Consider the following 18156-nt stretch of genomic DNA (forward strand, 5'->3'; position numbering starts at 1 on the left):
CTCCCGCACACTCACATGCGCACCTGTTCTGCTGAGGCAGGCGTGTGTTTTGGAGGAAACGTGATGTACTGTGCAGGCGGATGGTAACACTGAACACACAGCAGTGATTCAGTAAAGTAGCTGCAACACACGAAGGACCATTTTTCATGTGTATGTTTCATTTTCACATTTTCTGTTATTCAAAACTGTTCTTTGACAAATACAGTGAAAGGGAAATTTAACAGACCTACTAACAAGCATAGTCTATGTCTCAAAGCCAGATAAATCATTAAAAATGAGCTAAACCGTTGCACTACTGGAACACACATGGAGTGCAGTTTTATTTTGACATGCTGCAGGGAATGCATCTAATATAGAGCGCAAAATGCATGTTAATCTGCTTTTCAAAACAATACCAATTTCAACCTGACTTTTTTGCAAAAAGTACACAGGATAAAATGTTCCAGAAAAATAAACAAAAACAAAGAAGCAGGCGGATTATTTTTCTTATCATTGTGGAATTTGACACTTAAAAACAAAACGAATAAACAAAAAACACCAATAAATAAAGCAGAGATCAGTAACAGAGTTGGATGAAATAAGTCTACTGCTTCACTCCACCTGTAGATGTTTTGATCTTTGCTCTCATCAACTGAAAAATGAGAAATTTGAGTTCATTCGTACATGAGGTCAAAAGGAGCTGACGGACCTTTCACTACAGCACACTAAATGACCTTTTGCCCTCGTCCACAGCCCCCTTTACGTTTACAATATAAATAAAAGAAAGCCTATACCCCGTAACAAAAGTACCAACTTCATGATGACTATATTAGCAAAGAGCTTAACAAACAAACCAAACTCTCACCTGAACCTAAATCCAAAGTGCAAATTTAACCAAGAAAGTGGCAGTGAAATAATTTGCAGGCTTGTACAAAAAGGACGTTCTGATTTGCTTTAAACAGAAAAGAAAGAAAGAAAGAGGAAGTAACACTGGCATCAGGTTTCCTCCAAAACCACATTTTGCTGATGTAAAACAGCTGCACTGTTTTTGTGTAGGGGATGGAGTGTCTTTAAAAATCATACACATGAAGGAAGGTTAAATAAATGTGTCAAAATAGGATTTTTAACTTAAAAGAAAGCACAGACAGTGTAACAGTTTGGTATTTACAATAGCAAAAAGGTAAAGTTACAAAAATTATAATCATGAAAAGCAAAGAGAACGATTCGGTTCCTATACATTTTCTTGCACGTGAACAGTTAAAACACGCTGTAAGTTTCTCTCGTTGAGCATACTGAGTAGCACCTGTACTCTCCTGAAATATCTGCTCTTTGCAACCGTAAGTTTGTCAGAAGATTTCTTAGTACTGGAGCAGAAAATGAAACTGGTATAAATGTAATTCTGCACTGGTGAAAAACAGACAATGACAGTAATATTCCAGTATCTTAATATATATTATTTGTCCTGACATTCAGTTGGCAGAAGCACACAGTTTACACCACGTCACCCCCCCTTGCGTCTCTACGTGGAAAACAGAGGGAAGAAAAGGTGAGTGCAGCTAACAGGAAGGGTGCAGAGTCAGTAATGGCCGGCGTGTCCTCAGTGAGGAGCTGAGCCGAGGACTGAACAAGGCTTGATTTTGAAAACAAAAATGTGAAGATGGCAGGCAATCTGGTTGCAAACACTGACACAGTAACGCACCAAGTCAAACAAGGAAAGGATCTGCGGGAGAGAAGGAAACAAGGTCACTCTTTAAAAGCAGAAAAACAGGAGCTTAACACACTGCGGAAACCCACTGATGCCAAGAAAATGAAAACTAGATAGTGATATATGGGCTGGCCAATTAAGACAAGTTTAAGATATTCCAGCATGCGCCCGTACGACCCTTTGATAAATCATGGTAGCACTTTTTATGATAGCTCAGCAGCAGTGTTGTCATAAGGAGAAAACAAGAAGATAATTCAGAACCTGCAACTTATTAAAACTTATTTACCACATAATATGTAAATAATTAAGTAATATCTTGTATCAGCACTGGGTTTAGCTGAGTAATATTACACAGCAAATGTATGGCTATGAAGCAAAACCAACAGGTAACAGTGGTATAACACTGATACTGGTATATTGGCCATGCATACTGTGTGTTGTGACGAATGCTGGGGACATATGGCAGGACTAATTCCAGCATTATAACACAGTAATAGTCTCCTAATATGTTGAAACACCAATCAATACTTTGTCATTATTATGAATTAATACCACTTTAAAGCCAGCATACAAGAAAATTAAATGGACAGATGTTTCCATTTTATTCTAAAAGATTTTAAAGACGATACTCATTACTAATTGGTTTCCTCAAAATCATGCATGTTTCCACACTATCCCCCCAGTTTCTGACACCTTATTAAAAAAAAATAAAAATAAAAAAAATAAAATAAATCACAAACTTCAGTGTAACATTGCTCAGCTAAAACCACTTGATACAAGACGATTAGTTGGCTTTTACTCAAGCATTTAATTGGTAATAACTTAGCATTTATGTGTTATGACCTTCTTGTTTTCACCTTATTAGCCCACTATTACCACATTTTTAAAATTTATTTATTTATTTTTTTTAAACAGAGCTGCAATAACAAATGCAACCAAAATTATAAATATATAAAAAATATCTGCTTGGGTCCATCGGATACAAATCTGTTTCTACTTGTTTTTTTGTCTTGAAGGACAAAATTGGTTTATTTTAAACTGTAAATTTATATATATTTAATTTTACGGACTTACGTTTTGTTTCTAGGGATGATTGAAGTATGCCAGCAATTCATTAAGTGATGTGGTTTGTCCTTGTTAACAAGCATAAATGTTTGGGCTAATTTAGAAATAACATCATTGTTCATTTATAACACTGCCTGGTGGTGCAGGCTGAAGCAGGGTTTTCGCACTGAACACCAATTTCACTTATTGCTTCGTACCTTTACAGGCAACAATGGGCTTCCATACAGCACAGACACCATCAGTGAGAAGGTGTAACGATTATGGATTAAACAGCAACAATAACTGACTGAAGGTGACACTGTGACTATCAGAGTAGGAAAAACACAAAGATATAAACACTGAATTCTGGACATGACCCAGCTAAATGGAACACATCCGTCACTCATATTATTAGTTACCTCTGTGATTTTCCAGCTTTTCAAAGTAAAAATGTCATGACCACATTTATCCAAACTTGGCATCGTGCGTACTTACCAGTGCAATCCAGAGCACCAGGTACTCATCAATAAAACTATTGAAATACTGATCCAGGAACAGTAGTCCTGGTCCCAGGAAGGCTAAATCGTGGAGATGCATCTCACTTTTTGTCATATGTGCTACCTGTACACAAAGATCACACACAAACGCACACACACACAGAGTTTCAATTAAACAGTCATCTCTGCAAGGCACTGGAGTTGTTTGAAGTTTCAGTTTTCTACATAAATTGCATCAAACTTCCTCTGCTACAGTTTGATGTGGTGGCCCGCCTAATGAATCTTGCATGCATCTTAAATTATTGGGGAGTTTTCCCACCCCATCTCTGTCCTAATTTTATAAAGTTTAGTCTGTGAACATCTTCAGAGATGCCTCTCATCCAGCATCTCTCCACTTTGAGCAGGAAAGGAAGACAGTTTTAAACATGAGCAGTTCAGAAGTCTCTTCCTGGGGATGTTTAGACTCTTGAATCCCCCCCCCCCCCAAAGATTTATTTATTTTTTACAATAACAGGTTTTAGAATAATTATTTGTGGCATTTGTGAATCTTATTGTGAATCTCTATTTTGAAACCTGTATTTATAACTTTTTGTTATGATGAGCAGTAACAAACATGTTTTTTAATGCCAGCAGAAACTCAAGGTCCAGTAGAAAACCTGGGTGAGAACGAGGAGACAACATGCAAAGTTCACGCCAAAGCCTCCTGCCTGGATCGGAGTCCCTTTTGCTGCTGTTGGCAACAATGTCAGCAACCAATAAATTAAACTGAGAGTCAAATGTTGAGTTTTAATGTTAAGTTTCAACCGTGTGTCGTGATTGTTGATGGAAAGCGGCTGAAAAGCCAACAGTGTAAATTAGAGAAACAAACAATCCTGTTTTTATCCTCCTGCAGTGTCTGCAGTGTTTTGGATGCTGTACCAAAAACCTGGAAGCAGTTTTACTGGTTGGCAGTCTTTGTCCTTACGTACGGCTATGAGCTGTGGGTAGTGACGGAAAGAATTACACACTAAAACAAGTGGTGGAAATTAGCTTCCTCATTGTCTGGGCCCTCAGAGATAAAGGAGTTTGGTTATTTGGGAAAGGCTCAGAGTAGAGCCACTAATCCTCAACACCAAAAGGAGTTAGGTGTGGCGTTTCGACATGTTGAACAGATAAGAGACGCCAGGGCAGAGCCAGGATAGCCTGGAGAGATCATGTCTCTCAGCTGGCTTAGGAAAAATAGCTAAGTTTGTCAGCGTCTATGCTTTTTCAGGAATCCTTTCCCAATAATTATTATTTCATTGATAAGCTGAAGTAAAGCTGAAACAATTAAATATGCACGTTAGCTACCTCATGCATGAGGTTTACAAAGTGAAAAACAAGCTTTTTTTGGTTTGTTGATGGAACTATTCAAACAGTTTTATCCTACTTTCAGTCTTTATGCTAAGCTAGGCTAATCACACCTTTGATGCTCACAAGTAAAACTTGCAAAATGTTAAAACCCTTCTTGAACACTGAGCATCGTTCATCCTCTCCAGACTATCTTTATGCAGGATATCAGGAATAACAACCGTGAAAAACACAAAGCGCAACCATAATTCAGTAAATATAAACTAATGATGATTATAAAGAGAGGAAAAAAAAGTATGTTTGACTTACAACTAATTTATTGGTGATTTTGGCCGAGACAAAGCCAAATGCCAGGATATAAAGACATGGATGATTTTCAAAGAGCTGGACAGCAGACTTTTTGTATATCATCATCGCCAAAATTATGACTGAACCAATATGTAAGACTGGAGAGAGGACACTGGTTCCCTGCAAGACAAGGGAGGAGAAAAAGACAATTAATATCAGTGGAAACTGACAGAGGAGCTGCTCAGGTACAAAAAACTGTAACACAAACTAAAGCTAGCCTAACAATGCTTTTATTCTGAACGGAAATGAAACTTTATTCTGCTCTTTTTTTTACAGATATCCATTAACATAGGTTTCAGCTGTACGTACTCTGCTACATAAGACACAGCCTGCAGATCAAGTTCCCCCCGTGTGTAAATTACCCCTTCATCTGCTATGTAAAAATAGGCTGTCAAGCTGGTCAAAACACTGGGCGGTTCTCATAAGGCACCAGGGCAGAGCTGTGCAGCGCATCAGTCAAAAAGAGGCATTACAAACCAGGACAGGACACTGAGGGCTTACTGCTATCGTGGATCCGTTTTTGCCCACACCTCCTGTGAAAATAACTCTGAAATAATTGGTGCAGGAGAAGATGGCTCCTAACAAAGTGCAGATGGCAGGAATCATTTTCATCTGGATATTTAGGATCGGAATCTGGAATTCGAGACATTGACATGGAAATCTTAGATGCTTTTATGCAACACAAAGTCATCAAAACAAATCCTGATCAGACAGAAAATTTGCATTTTTGTACTTTGAGAGCACATTCACTACACCACCCTCATTTAAACAACCATGACTAATGTTAGAGACTACTAAAAGGCACTTACTTATAACAATTACAGTAAAACAGTTCAAACATGACTGTTAGAGCAGCATTACTGTGAAATGATCAAGTTAAACGTCATGACATTACAGTCTCACTGTCATTGGTTCCAATTTCTTCAGATTAAGATCAATCAGAATTACCAGTGACTGCCAAAAAGCAGATCCTCCCACGGCGGCCAGCAAATACACGATTATAATGAAGATTTGCACCTCAGTCACATCAATGCTGAGTGGGAGGAGAAAGCAGAGAGTTTACGGTGAGGATTAGTGACGTATAACAGCACACAGTCATCCTGCAGCATTCCTCCACAACAAGCTGCCGGACACGGAGCCCGCTCTTCTGCTCGACACGTTTGATTTGGAGGTTAAAAGGTGCGATCAGTAATATTTCACTGGCTCGGTCAACAAAAGGACGAGTTTTGTCAGCAGAGTGAGTCACTCCCCTGATCTCTTTGACTTGAGCAAGTTTACTGCAGGGCAAACTGTGACATGGGTCTAGTAAACGTCACTAGGACATCAGGTTTGATGCATGTAGACAATACCCGAGCAAGGCTGCAGTTCCTCTGCTGCTCGTTTCCACCTTATCTGCTTCTTGCTGTGATCATGGTGACAGCCGAAGTTTGTCTTATATTTTGATTATGAAAACCATCTGATAACATGTTTTCATTTATTATTGGCTCCAAAGCTGACAGTCTGTCTTGGGATATAGAGCACTGTTCGAAAGTCTGAAGCCACCACTCATTCGTTCATGCTTTGCTTCCAAGAAGCCAGATTAAATTTTTTTGTAAGCGATGTTGAGCAGTAATTCTACACGTTTTCTGAGGGTCTTTCAAAGTTTTTCCTCTTGACATTGGCTGCTTTTTCCATTCATTTTCAGTCAAGTCCTTCCACCTGACCATTTCCAGGACTTTCTTTTATTTGTTTTTTTAAGCTACTGAAGACTGACCTATGAATCATTACAGGATAAAGGCACCCAACTCAAGAGCTAAACCAATGTTTTGTCTACACATAACAGAGACTTTGTGACTAGCAGCCTGTTGCAAAAAGCATGTTATGTTTATACCCAAAGAGCTGTTAGCTGAATAAATTGGCATCTGTCAGCTTGGTGTGCAGTGTGTCTTTAAAGATTTTGAGGAAACTAAACTGAGTACAAAAGACGACGTGGGAAGACTAAAAAAAACAACCCCCCAAAAAAAAAAACCTGTGTAGAGCAGACAGACAGGATCTGAAAGTCATATTCTTAAGAGGCGAAAAAACCCCATTAAAGAGAGATGCATCTGGCCCCTTCAGTTAATACACTCTTATACTGCTTCATTAAAAATAGTCTCAGTGGAAAGGTGGCTGTCAAGCCATTCTTAGACTGACATATACCTAATTACACACGTCATTGGCTGAAAATCAGTGGGAACGGGTCTTAGAGTGATAAGTCCAAGTTTTAAAGTTTTGGTTCATTGCCCATATGTTACGGTTGACATGAAGAGAGAGGTACAACAGAGAGCGTGTACAGCCACTCTGTAAAACCAGGTGGAGGCTCTGTTATGGCCTCTAATCAAAATATTTAGTTTATAAAAATGTAAACGCATAAAGTCCTTCTTAACAAAAGTTTGAAACTAAAATCTTATAAATGTTATATTTAACAGATGAAAGCTAGCTGCCCAATTGCTTCAGCTGATGCTACTCAGAGCCATATTTTACTGACCGCACCTTCAAGCAGAAATGAGTACGAGCTGATCTGACCATGTGACTCCATGCAGGTCAGAGTTCACTGTGGAAGCGGACAACAGCGAGCCATGCAGGCAGCAGCCAGAAAGTTTACCATCACGTTCCACAGGCAGGGACCCACAGTGGCTGTGAGCATCTGTAATCCTGCTAGACAGAGCTGCACCTCTGTTATATCAAATCTACACACAGAACACATCCACATTTACTGCGGGTCACCTGAACTTGTAAATGCTGCGATCTAATGACAAGACTAAACCTCAGGTCTAATTAACTCGCTGCACCTTTTATTAACTTTTTCAAAGCTTTGGACTGAATTCCTGAAAAACCTGTTTATGACTACCTTCCACCACAGATAGAGACAAAGGTCTTCAAAGCAACAGGTACTAATGGTGTGCGGTGATGAGATATTAATCAATTCTTTAACAAACTTTTTTTTTTTTGGGTAACAAAAAAAATAATTTCCCCCAGGGATCAATAAAGTATTCTGATTCTGATTCTCACAGGTTTCAGTATGTAAAGTCAGAAGGTGATTCAAAATGACGACATTCTTTCTATACTAATAGTCCATTCTGCCTAATATGAAGATGCTGGCTTTAAAAATAAATCACATCAAACTAATATTTGTGTTCAAAGAAAAATCAGTGTTTATATTTATACAGAAAGAGTTCAATAAAAGTGAGAGCGCACATAAAGGTCAAGTAAACAACTAGAACTTTTCAGGGTTTTCAATTCTTAAGTCAGTCACCATAAAAATTTTATGTCACCCTCATTTGTAATAAAAATCAGAGATTAATGGCTGACAAACTGAGCAATTTACTACTAATAATAAAAAACTCAGACTAGTTGACTAGTTTAACAGCCAGAAAAACATCTGAAACCTAACAGATTGAATTAAACAGACTCTACAGACTCTATGTGTGTGTTTAAGTACCATTTGAGACTTAACAACATCCTTTGGTAATAAAATCCTATGAATTGTGCGGCCATTTGTGTCGTGCGTAATATTACGCATATAAAATGCCAGAATACACAAAGTGGGGCTAATGCTACCTGTGCTAACTTCAGCAGCCTTTATTGCTTTCAGTTTAAAATTTTGCATAACTGTAAAATTGGCCTGGCTTCATGGCAAAACATGGAATAGTTACAGAAACTCAAGTAAATCAAGTTCATGGCCATGAGTTGTCCTGTCAGGAAGTAGTGCCTAAACCTAGCAGAGTATTTTTTTTTTTTAAATAATTATGAACACCATTAAAACAGCACAAATGTTTTGAGGTAATCGTCTGAACTTTGAACTACTCCAGCCTCCAGATGTGGACATTTATTAATCCTTTAAATCCTACATAGAGCGAGTCTATGTAGATAGACATGACGGAAGAAATGAGACTGACAAAAAATGTAAAATGAAAAAAACAAAACAAAACAAAGAAAACAGAAAAGGAACATTTGCACCCAGAAGTAAGAATCAATAGACCAAAAATGTATTTCATGAACAGCAGTGAGGCTGTGATTGCATATTGCAAAGTGGTTGCATATTTAAACCCCCCCATAAATAAACAGTACTTAGCCTCCCTGTAGATAAACCGATGATATCAATTTCAAAATCCTTCATCACCTTGTTCTCAAGTTATCGTACTCGCAGGATTTTCAGAAAACTTGACCTTAAGGTCGAGGTCACTGAAATTTAAACTCATCCAAGATTTTTAGTAGGCGCACCTACGATATCAATTTGAAGCTCCAGCATCGCCTTGTTCTCGAGTTACATTCACAAATTTACGTCCACCCGCACGATGGGTGGACAACAATACCCCATCAGCCTTTTACGGCTGAGGCGTACAAATAAAATGTTAGCTTACTGAGACACAACCCACGCACAACTGCTCACTGTGGAGATCAGAAGAAATCTGTCATTGTCTTACTTTCCACCACAGATAGAGACAAAGGTCTTCAAAGCAACAGGTACTAATGGTGTGTGGTGATGAGATATTAATCAATTCTTTAACAAACTCAGCACAGTGAAGCATCAGTAAGAACTGCTGTGAAATCAGAAATGAAACAGACTGGTCTTAAGACGACTACGTGTGTTGACAGATAAGAAAAACGGCTGCAAACTGTTCTCTTAAAGAAAAGGAAAATACGCAGTTTTTATTGACTCACATCCCAAAGCGCAGCGTTCCTGACACATATGTTTGCCAGTGTGCACAGTAGAACATAAACATCCCGGCGAAGCAGCAGAAGAACATCCAGTCTGGGTTGGTGCCCAGCTGCGCTGCTATACTGGTTCCCAACACCACAAACACTGCAGAGAAAAAACACACAGATTGTTCACTGAGCTTCAGATTTTCTGAAACACAGAATCAAACAGGATGTAAACTGACCGGTGGAGAGGGAGTCACAGCCGTGGTCAAACAGCTCACCCAGCGGAGAGCTGCTGTTAGTGCGTCTGGCCTGCTTCCCGTCGATGGCGTCCAACGACTGGTAGATAAACAGACCCACCGCACACAACAGGTATGCCCAGAGAGGAGCCTGGAGCAAAAAACACAAATAATCACATGAAGAAGAGGTCACTCTATGGCGATGCTCACGAACAGGTGCGGTCTAAGGCAAATTTTACATGCCGTGGCTGGTGGAGGATTAGGCAGCATGAACATGATGGTTTCTTTCACCTCATTAACATACATAAACACAGAGACTGCAATTGTTAGGGTTGTGCCAACACCTTTCATAATGAGTACTGTGGTGCTGGTGAAAGAGGAACTGGGTGGGGAGTTTAGTTCCTACTATGAAGTAAAGGCTTCAGTGTGAGGCCTTGTTCACATACAATGATGAATGAATGATGTAGATTAATTAAGTGAGTGGAAATGAACGGAGATCATCTGAACAGTCATTAAAATTTTTTGCCTTTAGGCTTGTAGTTGTAGTAACTCATCCAGCTCAGTCTATTATTACATGTGTGTAAAATGCCTCACTTGTCGCTCTCATTCAAGTCTTTACAGACAAACGCACTCAAATCAGAATCAGAATAATTTATTAAACCTTAAGGAAACTGGAGAAACAAAAGCACCTGTGCAGTTTCTAATGTAACAGCAGACAGAAATACTCTCACTTTTTCCCCCCTCATTGTGAGATTTGATATTTTAATGTAGCTGAAACACCCACAGATGACAAAAGCAGCAGCAACATGTCAGTGCTGGCTGCAAGAACGTCAGTTGCCTTTTTACTCCCCTCTGTCACCCAAATAAATATCACCAGATTAAAAAAATATATATATATACGGTAGCTGAAGTAATTAAAGAAGCTCTCATATATTTGAGTCCTAAGAGCTCACATATGAAAGTCAACAGTTTTTGTTGGAGGTTGAAGGTAGTTCCAAAGGAAAATCACTGGTATTCAGGTATGTGGACTCTCCAGACCAACCAGGATGTTTTCAGTGGAAAATAAATACAGTTACAGTCCGATGGGTTAGCATTACAAAGACTAAAAGATCATTACAAAGCTGTCTACATGGATATAAGCCAGAGCAAGTGACATGTCTTTATGATTTGATTCATTCATGCTGACTCTTTGTCAACAAATTAAGTCAGCTCAAAGTGACTTTATTCAAAACATGCATTTAATACTTATTAGTCTGTTTAATAAGGATATTGATAACCATTTATAACTTCCACAAAAAAAATGAAATCGTGACCAAGCAGCAACCTCAGCATCTGAACAGCAAAGTTAACACCAAGAACAAAAAAGACTGCAGTCCCTCTAATGGCCACTTGAGGCTGACCCTCAAACTTCATCAACCCCATAGATTCCCATGTTAAAATGTCCAACTTTATAGAATTAATAAGCACATTTATATTATTTTTCTGTTGTTTTTTTTGAAAGTTCTCTCCATCCTGTGTTCAATTAACATCATTTCTGCCTCCAAAAAAAGCAACACTGAGGCTTAAATGTGCACAAACACACAGACAACACCACAGTGCCAATGTTTTTCTTTTATATACCAATCTAAAAGCATCTTTACCAACACTGCTTTCAATCATGAGTTAACTGATGATTTTCTTATTACACTTTTCTTTCTCCGAGCTCTTCTGATGCTTCACATTAAAAGCCTTCCAGCAGCTTCTATGACCTAATCTTACCACTTTCATATCTGGTTATGTTTTAATATAAAACACTGACAGAAAATAACAATAACAGTAGCGCTGTAGCTATGGACCTCATCCTCTTTAAGATTATCGGCTAACCTGCTCAGTGGCAGTTGGGCAGTAGTAGACGAGCACGAGGGTGGTGAAGAGGTTGGTGGCCAGGCCAATGATGGTGATGAGATTGGGTGCAATCCAGGAAGGGACACGTCCTACCAGCCATTCCCAGTAGCGCTGCATTAAAGGCTCCAGCAGGGAGCGTCCAGCACTGCTGTACCTGCAGGGATGGGCAACAGGTGGCAGCAGTTGAGATACAGAGGAGCGACAGATATGAATGTTTACCGACTTTTACGAGGGCTTGACAATTATTAACTGTGTTTAAATATATCTCACCAAGCTGTAGAAACAGAATTACAGCTAGAGTTTCTTGAGTTTGTGAGCTGCAATGAAGAGTTATCATCAAAGTACTCAATGAAGGTTAATGTTCCAATCAGCACGAGAACAAAACACAAAAATCTCATCCAGACAAATGGGACGCTACATTATATGGCTTATGGTTGATCTAAAACATTTTGCTTTAGTACATAGGTGTTTCGTCAAATACATGAATATTTGTTACAATTTTACATTAGTCTCGGACGGTTAAAAGTTGGAAGATTTGTTCCTCTCAAAGGTTCACAAACTTTTTCTTGCAAAGATTTCTGTTTTAATTACTTAAAATGTCTTGTGATCTTCATCTCATTCACAGTTACAGACACAAAACAGAGGATACAAAAATATTTATGAACTGAAACAGTTTTCCAGTGAGGACTTGTCCGTAAGTCCTCCTCGTGCTTGTTTAAGTCTCATTAGCAGCTTGTGGGAATACTTCAAGTTTGGTGCTGCTAAAGGAGGTTCTGTGAGTTATAAACTGAAGGGTTCACCTACTTTTCTCAGCTTGTGCTCTAAATTATAACTAAATACATTCTAAAAAGACTTAAAAGTACAATTTCATTTCTATAGTACCTTTCAGACAAACATAACAAAAACCCTTCATAGGTAAATACCATAGACATCAAATAGCATCATTAAAAACTTTAAACCAATAACCATAAGTCCTCTGAATTCAGAGGTGGCTAGTGGCCAGTCCTTTAAATGTTAAAATGTTTAAGCTGTTTTCAGATTTAATAATAGAAACAGAACTGAAGAAGCTTCTCGGATGAGAGGTGAAACGTCTTCAAGCAACTTAAAGAAGTCCAGACACTTTTCTTTGTAAGCTCCTTTGACTACGATGACCTGGATGACTGAGAACCTTCACAGACAATAAAAACATTACCTTAAACTCCATTTGGATGGATTTTTAATGTTCTTAATCACGTCACTGCAAGAAATTCCAGCACCGTGTCACCTCCTACACATTTTAGATAACACACTGTGGCTGCTTCTTTAAGACTGTTATTATATGTGTAAATCCAGTTAACAGTATCATTAGCCAATTTATCTTAACACCCTAATTTAACATCTTAAAAATAAATAAAATCCCAGCTGCTTAGGCCCAAGAGGGGATCAATTTCACCCCATCGAGCTTGTAACATCCTGATGGAAACACTAAAGATGATAATGAAGATGTCGGTTTTGCTAGCTCATTAGTCTCAGACAAGACTAATGGCTTCAAAGTAACAGTTCACCAGAACTCTGTGGTTAAACTCAAACAATGTTGTTAACTTATTTGGATTAAGTTCTTAAATTCAAACAAGTACTTTTGTTGAACTTTTTTTAAATTTTGAAATGACTTCCGTTTTAATTAGGAAGAATATGTTTTCACTTCTGATGCATTATTTGACCTTAAATTAAACTGAAAGTGATAATAAGGTTTTTGACTCAACTCGAGGTGTGACTCAACCCGACCGGTGAGTCTGAGAGGGAAACACGAAGAAGGGAAGGGAAAAAAAAAAAACTTAGCACAAGCTGCTACAGGCCTGATCTGTTAACAGTAACATAGCTCGTCAATCCTGACATACCAGCAGTTTTTTTCCTAAACCAATCATAATAACTACGTATATCTGTTATCCATTAATGTAACACTATTTTTGAATAACATATTTCAATAATAGAGAGCGCTAGCACAAATCTTGACAAATATAAGCTTAAGTCACAAATTTTCCTGGAGGAATCGGGTTTAATTTAGGAGGTATTGTATCTGAGTGGCTGTGGGAATCATTTCATTTTTTTTTTTTTTTTTTTTCACGTTGAAACAAGTCTGTGAGAACACTTGGTGCAGGCAAGTCGTGTTTCATGCTGTGGAGACCACAAACACAGACCTGAAGCTAAAGTCTCTACAGAAAATTATTACAATTTGAGTCACTATGCTAGCTATAAATATGAACTGGAAACTGATATTGTAGACAAGGGCTGAGGACTCAGCTCCATTCTCTTCAGACTGTTAAAAGGCAACCTGTGAAGTTAAAAAACGCTGCCACACTTTTTTAATATTTGGTGTAGAGGAGCATCTCGTGACTCAGTGTCAGCCCTCTTCTGACTGGGTGCCCCTCACAAAAGGATTTGAACACTGCACCTGTGTGCATGAGATGATCATATTATGACTACACCCTCTGTTTGAAATCATACACAGCCAAGAGTAGAACAAAAAACTGAGCATGTGCTTTTAGCTCACAGGGATTGCTGTAGAAACGCTCACCTCCTTATTTGAAATCTTTGCTCGTTTTTAATACAAGCATCCAGTAATGCAACAGTACACATTTGACATAAAATAGATTTCCCACATGTCACTGTCTTTTCACTCCACTTACTAACACTTTGTTTTCCTGAGTTCAGCATACACAGCAGAAACCTGCATTACCTGTGCTCCTCCAGTCTCTTGAGTTGGTGTCGAGACAGGGGGGGTGAGGGCAACTCAATCAGCCTGCGCAGGACTCCAGGGGACAGCCAGCAGGTTGCCTCCATGCCCATGCCGTGCCCGGGGTCTTTGTCCCGGCTAAGGCCTCGGCGAGTACGCAGACCCCCCCCTTGCTGCTGCCCCGTGGCGCTCATGAAGCCCTGCTTCCTGCTGGTCTGGTCCCTGATGGCTCTACCTCTGCCACTGCCACTGCCCTGTCCGAGGGGCTAAAGATCCACAGTGAGGCCGGATGATGCCTAAGAAGAAAAACCCAACATCATAAAACTGCCCTGTGGAAATATCTCAGCAAAAAGAAAAAAGAATGCAGCTCCTAAAATCCCAAAAACCAATTTCAGAGGCTACAACTAAAAATTATTATTATTTTATAATTATTTTATAATTATTCTTCTAGGCTACTTGTTATACATCAATGTTAAATCTGGTGCTTAAGAACTTTCTCTAACAAATCCTTCAATTGGAAAAGCTAAAACTTGAAAACAGCTAAAAGTTAAAAAAAAACATACTTTTTTTTAACTAAAATTAAAAAAAACAAATTCACTTCACTAATACCAAGAGCCACATGGGAATACTGCATGACCAACTGCAACTGTTATTGATGGCATAGATTTTTTTTTTCCTGCTTGAATAATTTTAGTGAACATTTACCTATTTTAGGCAAATGAAACACTTACTATGCCCTAGTTTTAGCATAAAGTCAGACAAAGGCTCCTGCAAAGTGAGCTGTCAAAAGCCTAAACAACCAACCTCCCAAATACCTCTATAGCCCTGTTGCACTATGGAAATGTGGATGCAATACTCTTGAAAGTGAAAGTGCAATGCAGATATCTGCAGCTCCTGTAACACCCACATAGACATGCTCAAGACTGGTTAAAGAATGCAAGTCTGATGCCATGTTTAACCACTGCTAAGGCAACAAGTGGAAATGCATCAGTATAATAAAGGAGGGTTTGCGCCCCCTCCCCATGATCCTGTCTCTGTCAGATGAGTGGGCACGATGACAAAAAGCTCTTTTACACTTCACCCATTTCTGTTATTCGTGTTTTATAAACCTAGATTAATTACCACAAAGCCAAATAGGCTCATGTATTATTGTTTTAAAAATACCGGGGTAAAGTTTAAAATGTGACAGCAGATGTTTGGGTTAATCAGCTGATCAATTATATCGATGTACAATCAACGTTAACTGACAGTTTCAATATGGAGAAAAGAGCCATTAGCAGATCAATAGAGACAAAACTCTGACTAAGTCTCTGTGATGCAGGCCCTGAATGCTAATGCTGATAGCACAAGTTCACAGCAAGACTGCAGGTTTTAGGCAACGGACATGGTGGAGCAGCAGCAGCAGCACTAACATAACCAGACTGGACTTCCAGGGAAGTTAACTGCACGCTGTTACATCACATGTGAAGAAAAAAGGTGCACAATTATGGATTCAACATTTTCCTAGTACATACAGACTATTTAACACTTCTGTCAGTGCTAGACAAAGAAAATTTTCCTTTTTGCAAATATTCAGGATGTTATAAAAATTAACTAAGAACAGCAGAGATGCCTCAACAGCCTGTCAGGCATCTCTGTGCCCACTGAATTTAAACTGCCTGCGAGTTGTTGGTTTGGCGAAAAAACACACTTTTAAATGTGGCTTTGTTTAGACTCCTTAAGGTTTATATATTTTTTGCTTTACAGTACAAGCAGTGCTTTTACATGGAAAAAAAAACTTATATAAGCGTATATGTAATAGATGCCATAGTTGTAAGTTTCCTTGTGTCTTTGCAGGAGCAGATAGATGAGCCCATAAGTATGATAATGTGTCTGAGCTTTTAAAAAAACAAACAAACCTAGGAACGACCTAAAGCATGGATTTGGAGAGTTGTTCCTCCCCTACTCTAATGTATAAGCCCATCCATCCATCACCACTTGTTAGGAGTTAGGTGATAGAGGCTGCAGCCTAAGCAAAGAAACCTAGACCTCAGTCTCACACAACAAGACATTGCTAGCTTTACTGGCCCTGAACACCAAAGTGTTATCCCAGTAGGACATGCCCAGAAGACCTTAGCTTCCTCCTTTCGATGTGTAGAGTAATGGCTCTTCTTTGAGTCCCTCCCAAATGACCAAAATTCTCACCCAGCCACCCTTTGGAGAAATCTCATTCCCACCACTTGTATCTATCTCATTCTTTCAGCTGGAGCTTGTTCTCAACCAGGAAAGAGTGGAGTTCCCACTCCAGGTCAGGGATGAACTGCTGCCCCCAGTGAATGAGTTTAAGTATCTTGGGGTCTTATACAGATATATATAGAAAATGCACACTGACAAGACATCCACATGACGACGTCATCCGGAACATGACTCTCTGTATTGAGCTTGAAAAGACACTCCTGCAAAGAGCCACCCAGTTACAATCATAGGTGGATGTGAGTAATCAGCTTAATTATGCTCCCCATAATATTCTGAGATTAAAGGCAAGTTAAGACTCGTAACTGGGACAACAGGGCACATCTAAATTTCTGTAGTAACAGAGAAGGCCCATGTGTTGCTGATGACAGGACCCAGAGCAAAGAAGACGATGAAGAAAGATTAAATCAATAACGCAATATTTATTGAGACATTACTGACACTGACAGGAGTTAGTTCGCCAGCGGTTGGCTGCCGGTCATTAACCTCGTCTACGTTTCTAAACTACTTCTTGTGACTGTCACTTGAGCTGCTGACGAAGCTCGGAGGGCACCAAACAACCTGCTTCTTGAAACCTAGCACACTTGCTGTTAGCTCAGTCCCCATCAGTTAGCGTGTGCATTAGCTGGACTATCTGCAACGTTAGCGCAGCGAACGGCTACGGAACACTCATGTCAGGGTGGCATTATAAATTTACACGCTTGCAGCAAGTTTATTGACTCTTTTTCATACTTATTTTGCTAAAGGCACCGGTGCATACTCAGCATATTGCTCAGATCAGACGGAAACTCATGGACCTCCCGTGGTGACTGCGGCTAGCCTAGCTAGCTAACCCAGACTGCTGGCAGGATGCTGAACGTAATGCCGACTGACCTGAGCGATTAAAGGACGAGAGTCGCGGACAGTCCAAGGGCCAGGTGGGAGTGTTTGAAGTCGACAGACAGCACCTTTCTGTCCTCGGTTAGCTTTGTGATTTCCTCTCTATGACTTGGAGTATCAAAACAAGCGTCTGCATCTGTAAGGTGGATCACCACGACCGGTGTCACTGTGGTTTGACACAGCAGGCTAGTTATCGTTAGCCATCACAGAAATCTCGCGAAGTTTCCTTTCGTAGTGGGTAAATTTTGCCCTGAACTCATCTCACAGGCACACAGCCCGCTCAAACGCCCTCTAGTGTAGGGGTGTCAAGTTCGTTTAGTTCGTTGGCTACGTCAAGGTGGTCAGACTAACAAAACCACTGCATAAAAACACTCCACCAAAGGCTCCTATTTCCTTATAAAGAAGATTGTTTCTGCCAGGCAGATACGAGTAAAAATTTGAATTGTCATCTCTAAATTTTGAATATCGCAAAGTTTTGACTTGAGTTGGCTTTCAAGTAATTTGAAATTTGAAGATTTTTTTTTTTTTTTTTTTAAATTGGACTTACTGACAGTGGTGAGACTTGCTTTGACAAGGACTTTGGGTCAGTGCTACAAAGAATGTCTTTTAGTAACTAAGTATTGATAGTTTAAGGTTAGAAGCCTT

The 18156-nt window shown here is 39.4% G+C and overlaps 1 protein-coding gene across 1 annotated transcript; it reads right to left on the reverse strand.

Moving 5' to 3' along the window:
* Positions 1–495: 495 nt before the first annotated feature.
* On the reverse strand, positions 496–17752 carry cept1b (choline/ethanolamine phosphotransferase 1b). The gene is made up of 10 exons (XM_026167206.1): positions 17506–17752; positions 14404–14696; positions 11667–11841; positions 9807–9954; positions 9586–9727; positions 5851–5935; positions 5404–5535; positions 4864–5022; positions 3224–3349; positions 496–1699 (listed from the first exon to the last, which is right to left on the reverse strand). The coding sequence occupies exons 2-10, from the start codon at positions 14592–14594 to the stop codon at positions 1577–1579; spliced, it is 1281 nt and encodes a 426-aa protein (XP_026022991.1). The 5' UTR covers positions 14595–14696; positions 17506–17752; the 3' UTR covers positions 496–1576.
* Between the last annotated feature and the right edge of the window lie 404 nt (positions 17753–18156).

The sequence above is a fragment of the Astatotilapia calliptera genome, chromosome 5 (assembly GCF_900246225.1).
Source record: "Astatotilapia calliptera chromosome 5, fAstCal1.2, whole genome shotgun sequence".
NCBI classification, from domain to species: domain Eukaryota; kingdom Metazoa; phylum Chordata; class Actinopteri; order Cichliformes; family Cichlidae; genus Astatotilapia; species Astatotilapia calliptera.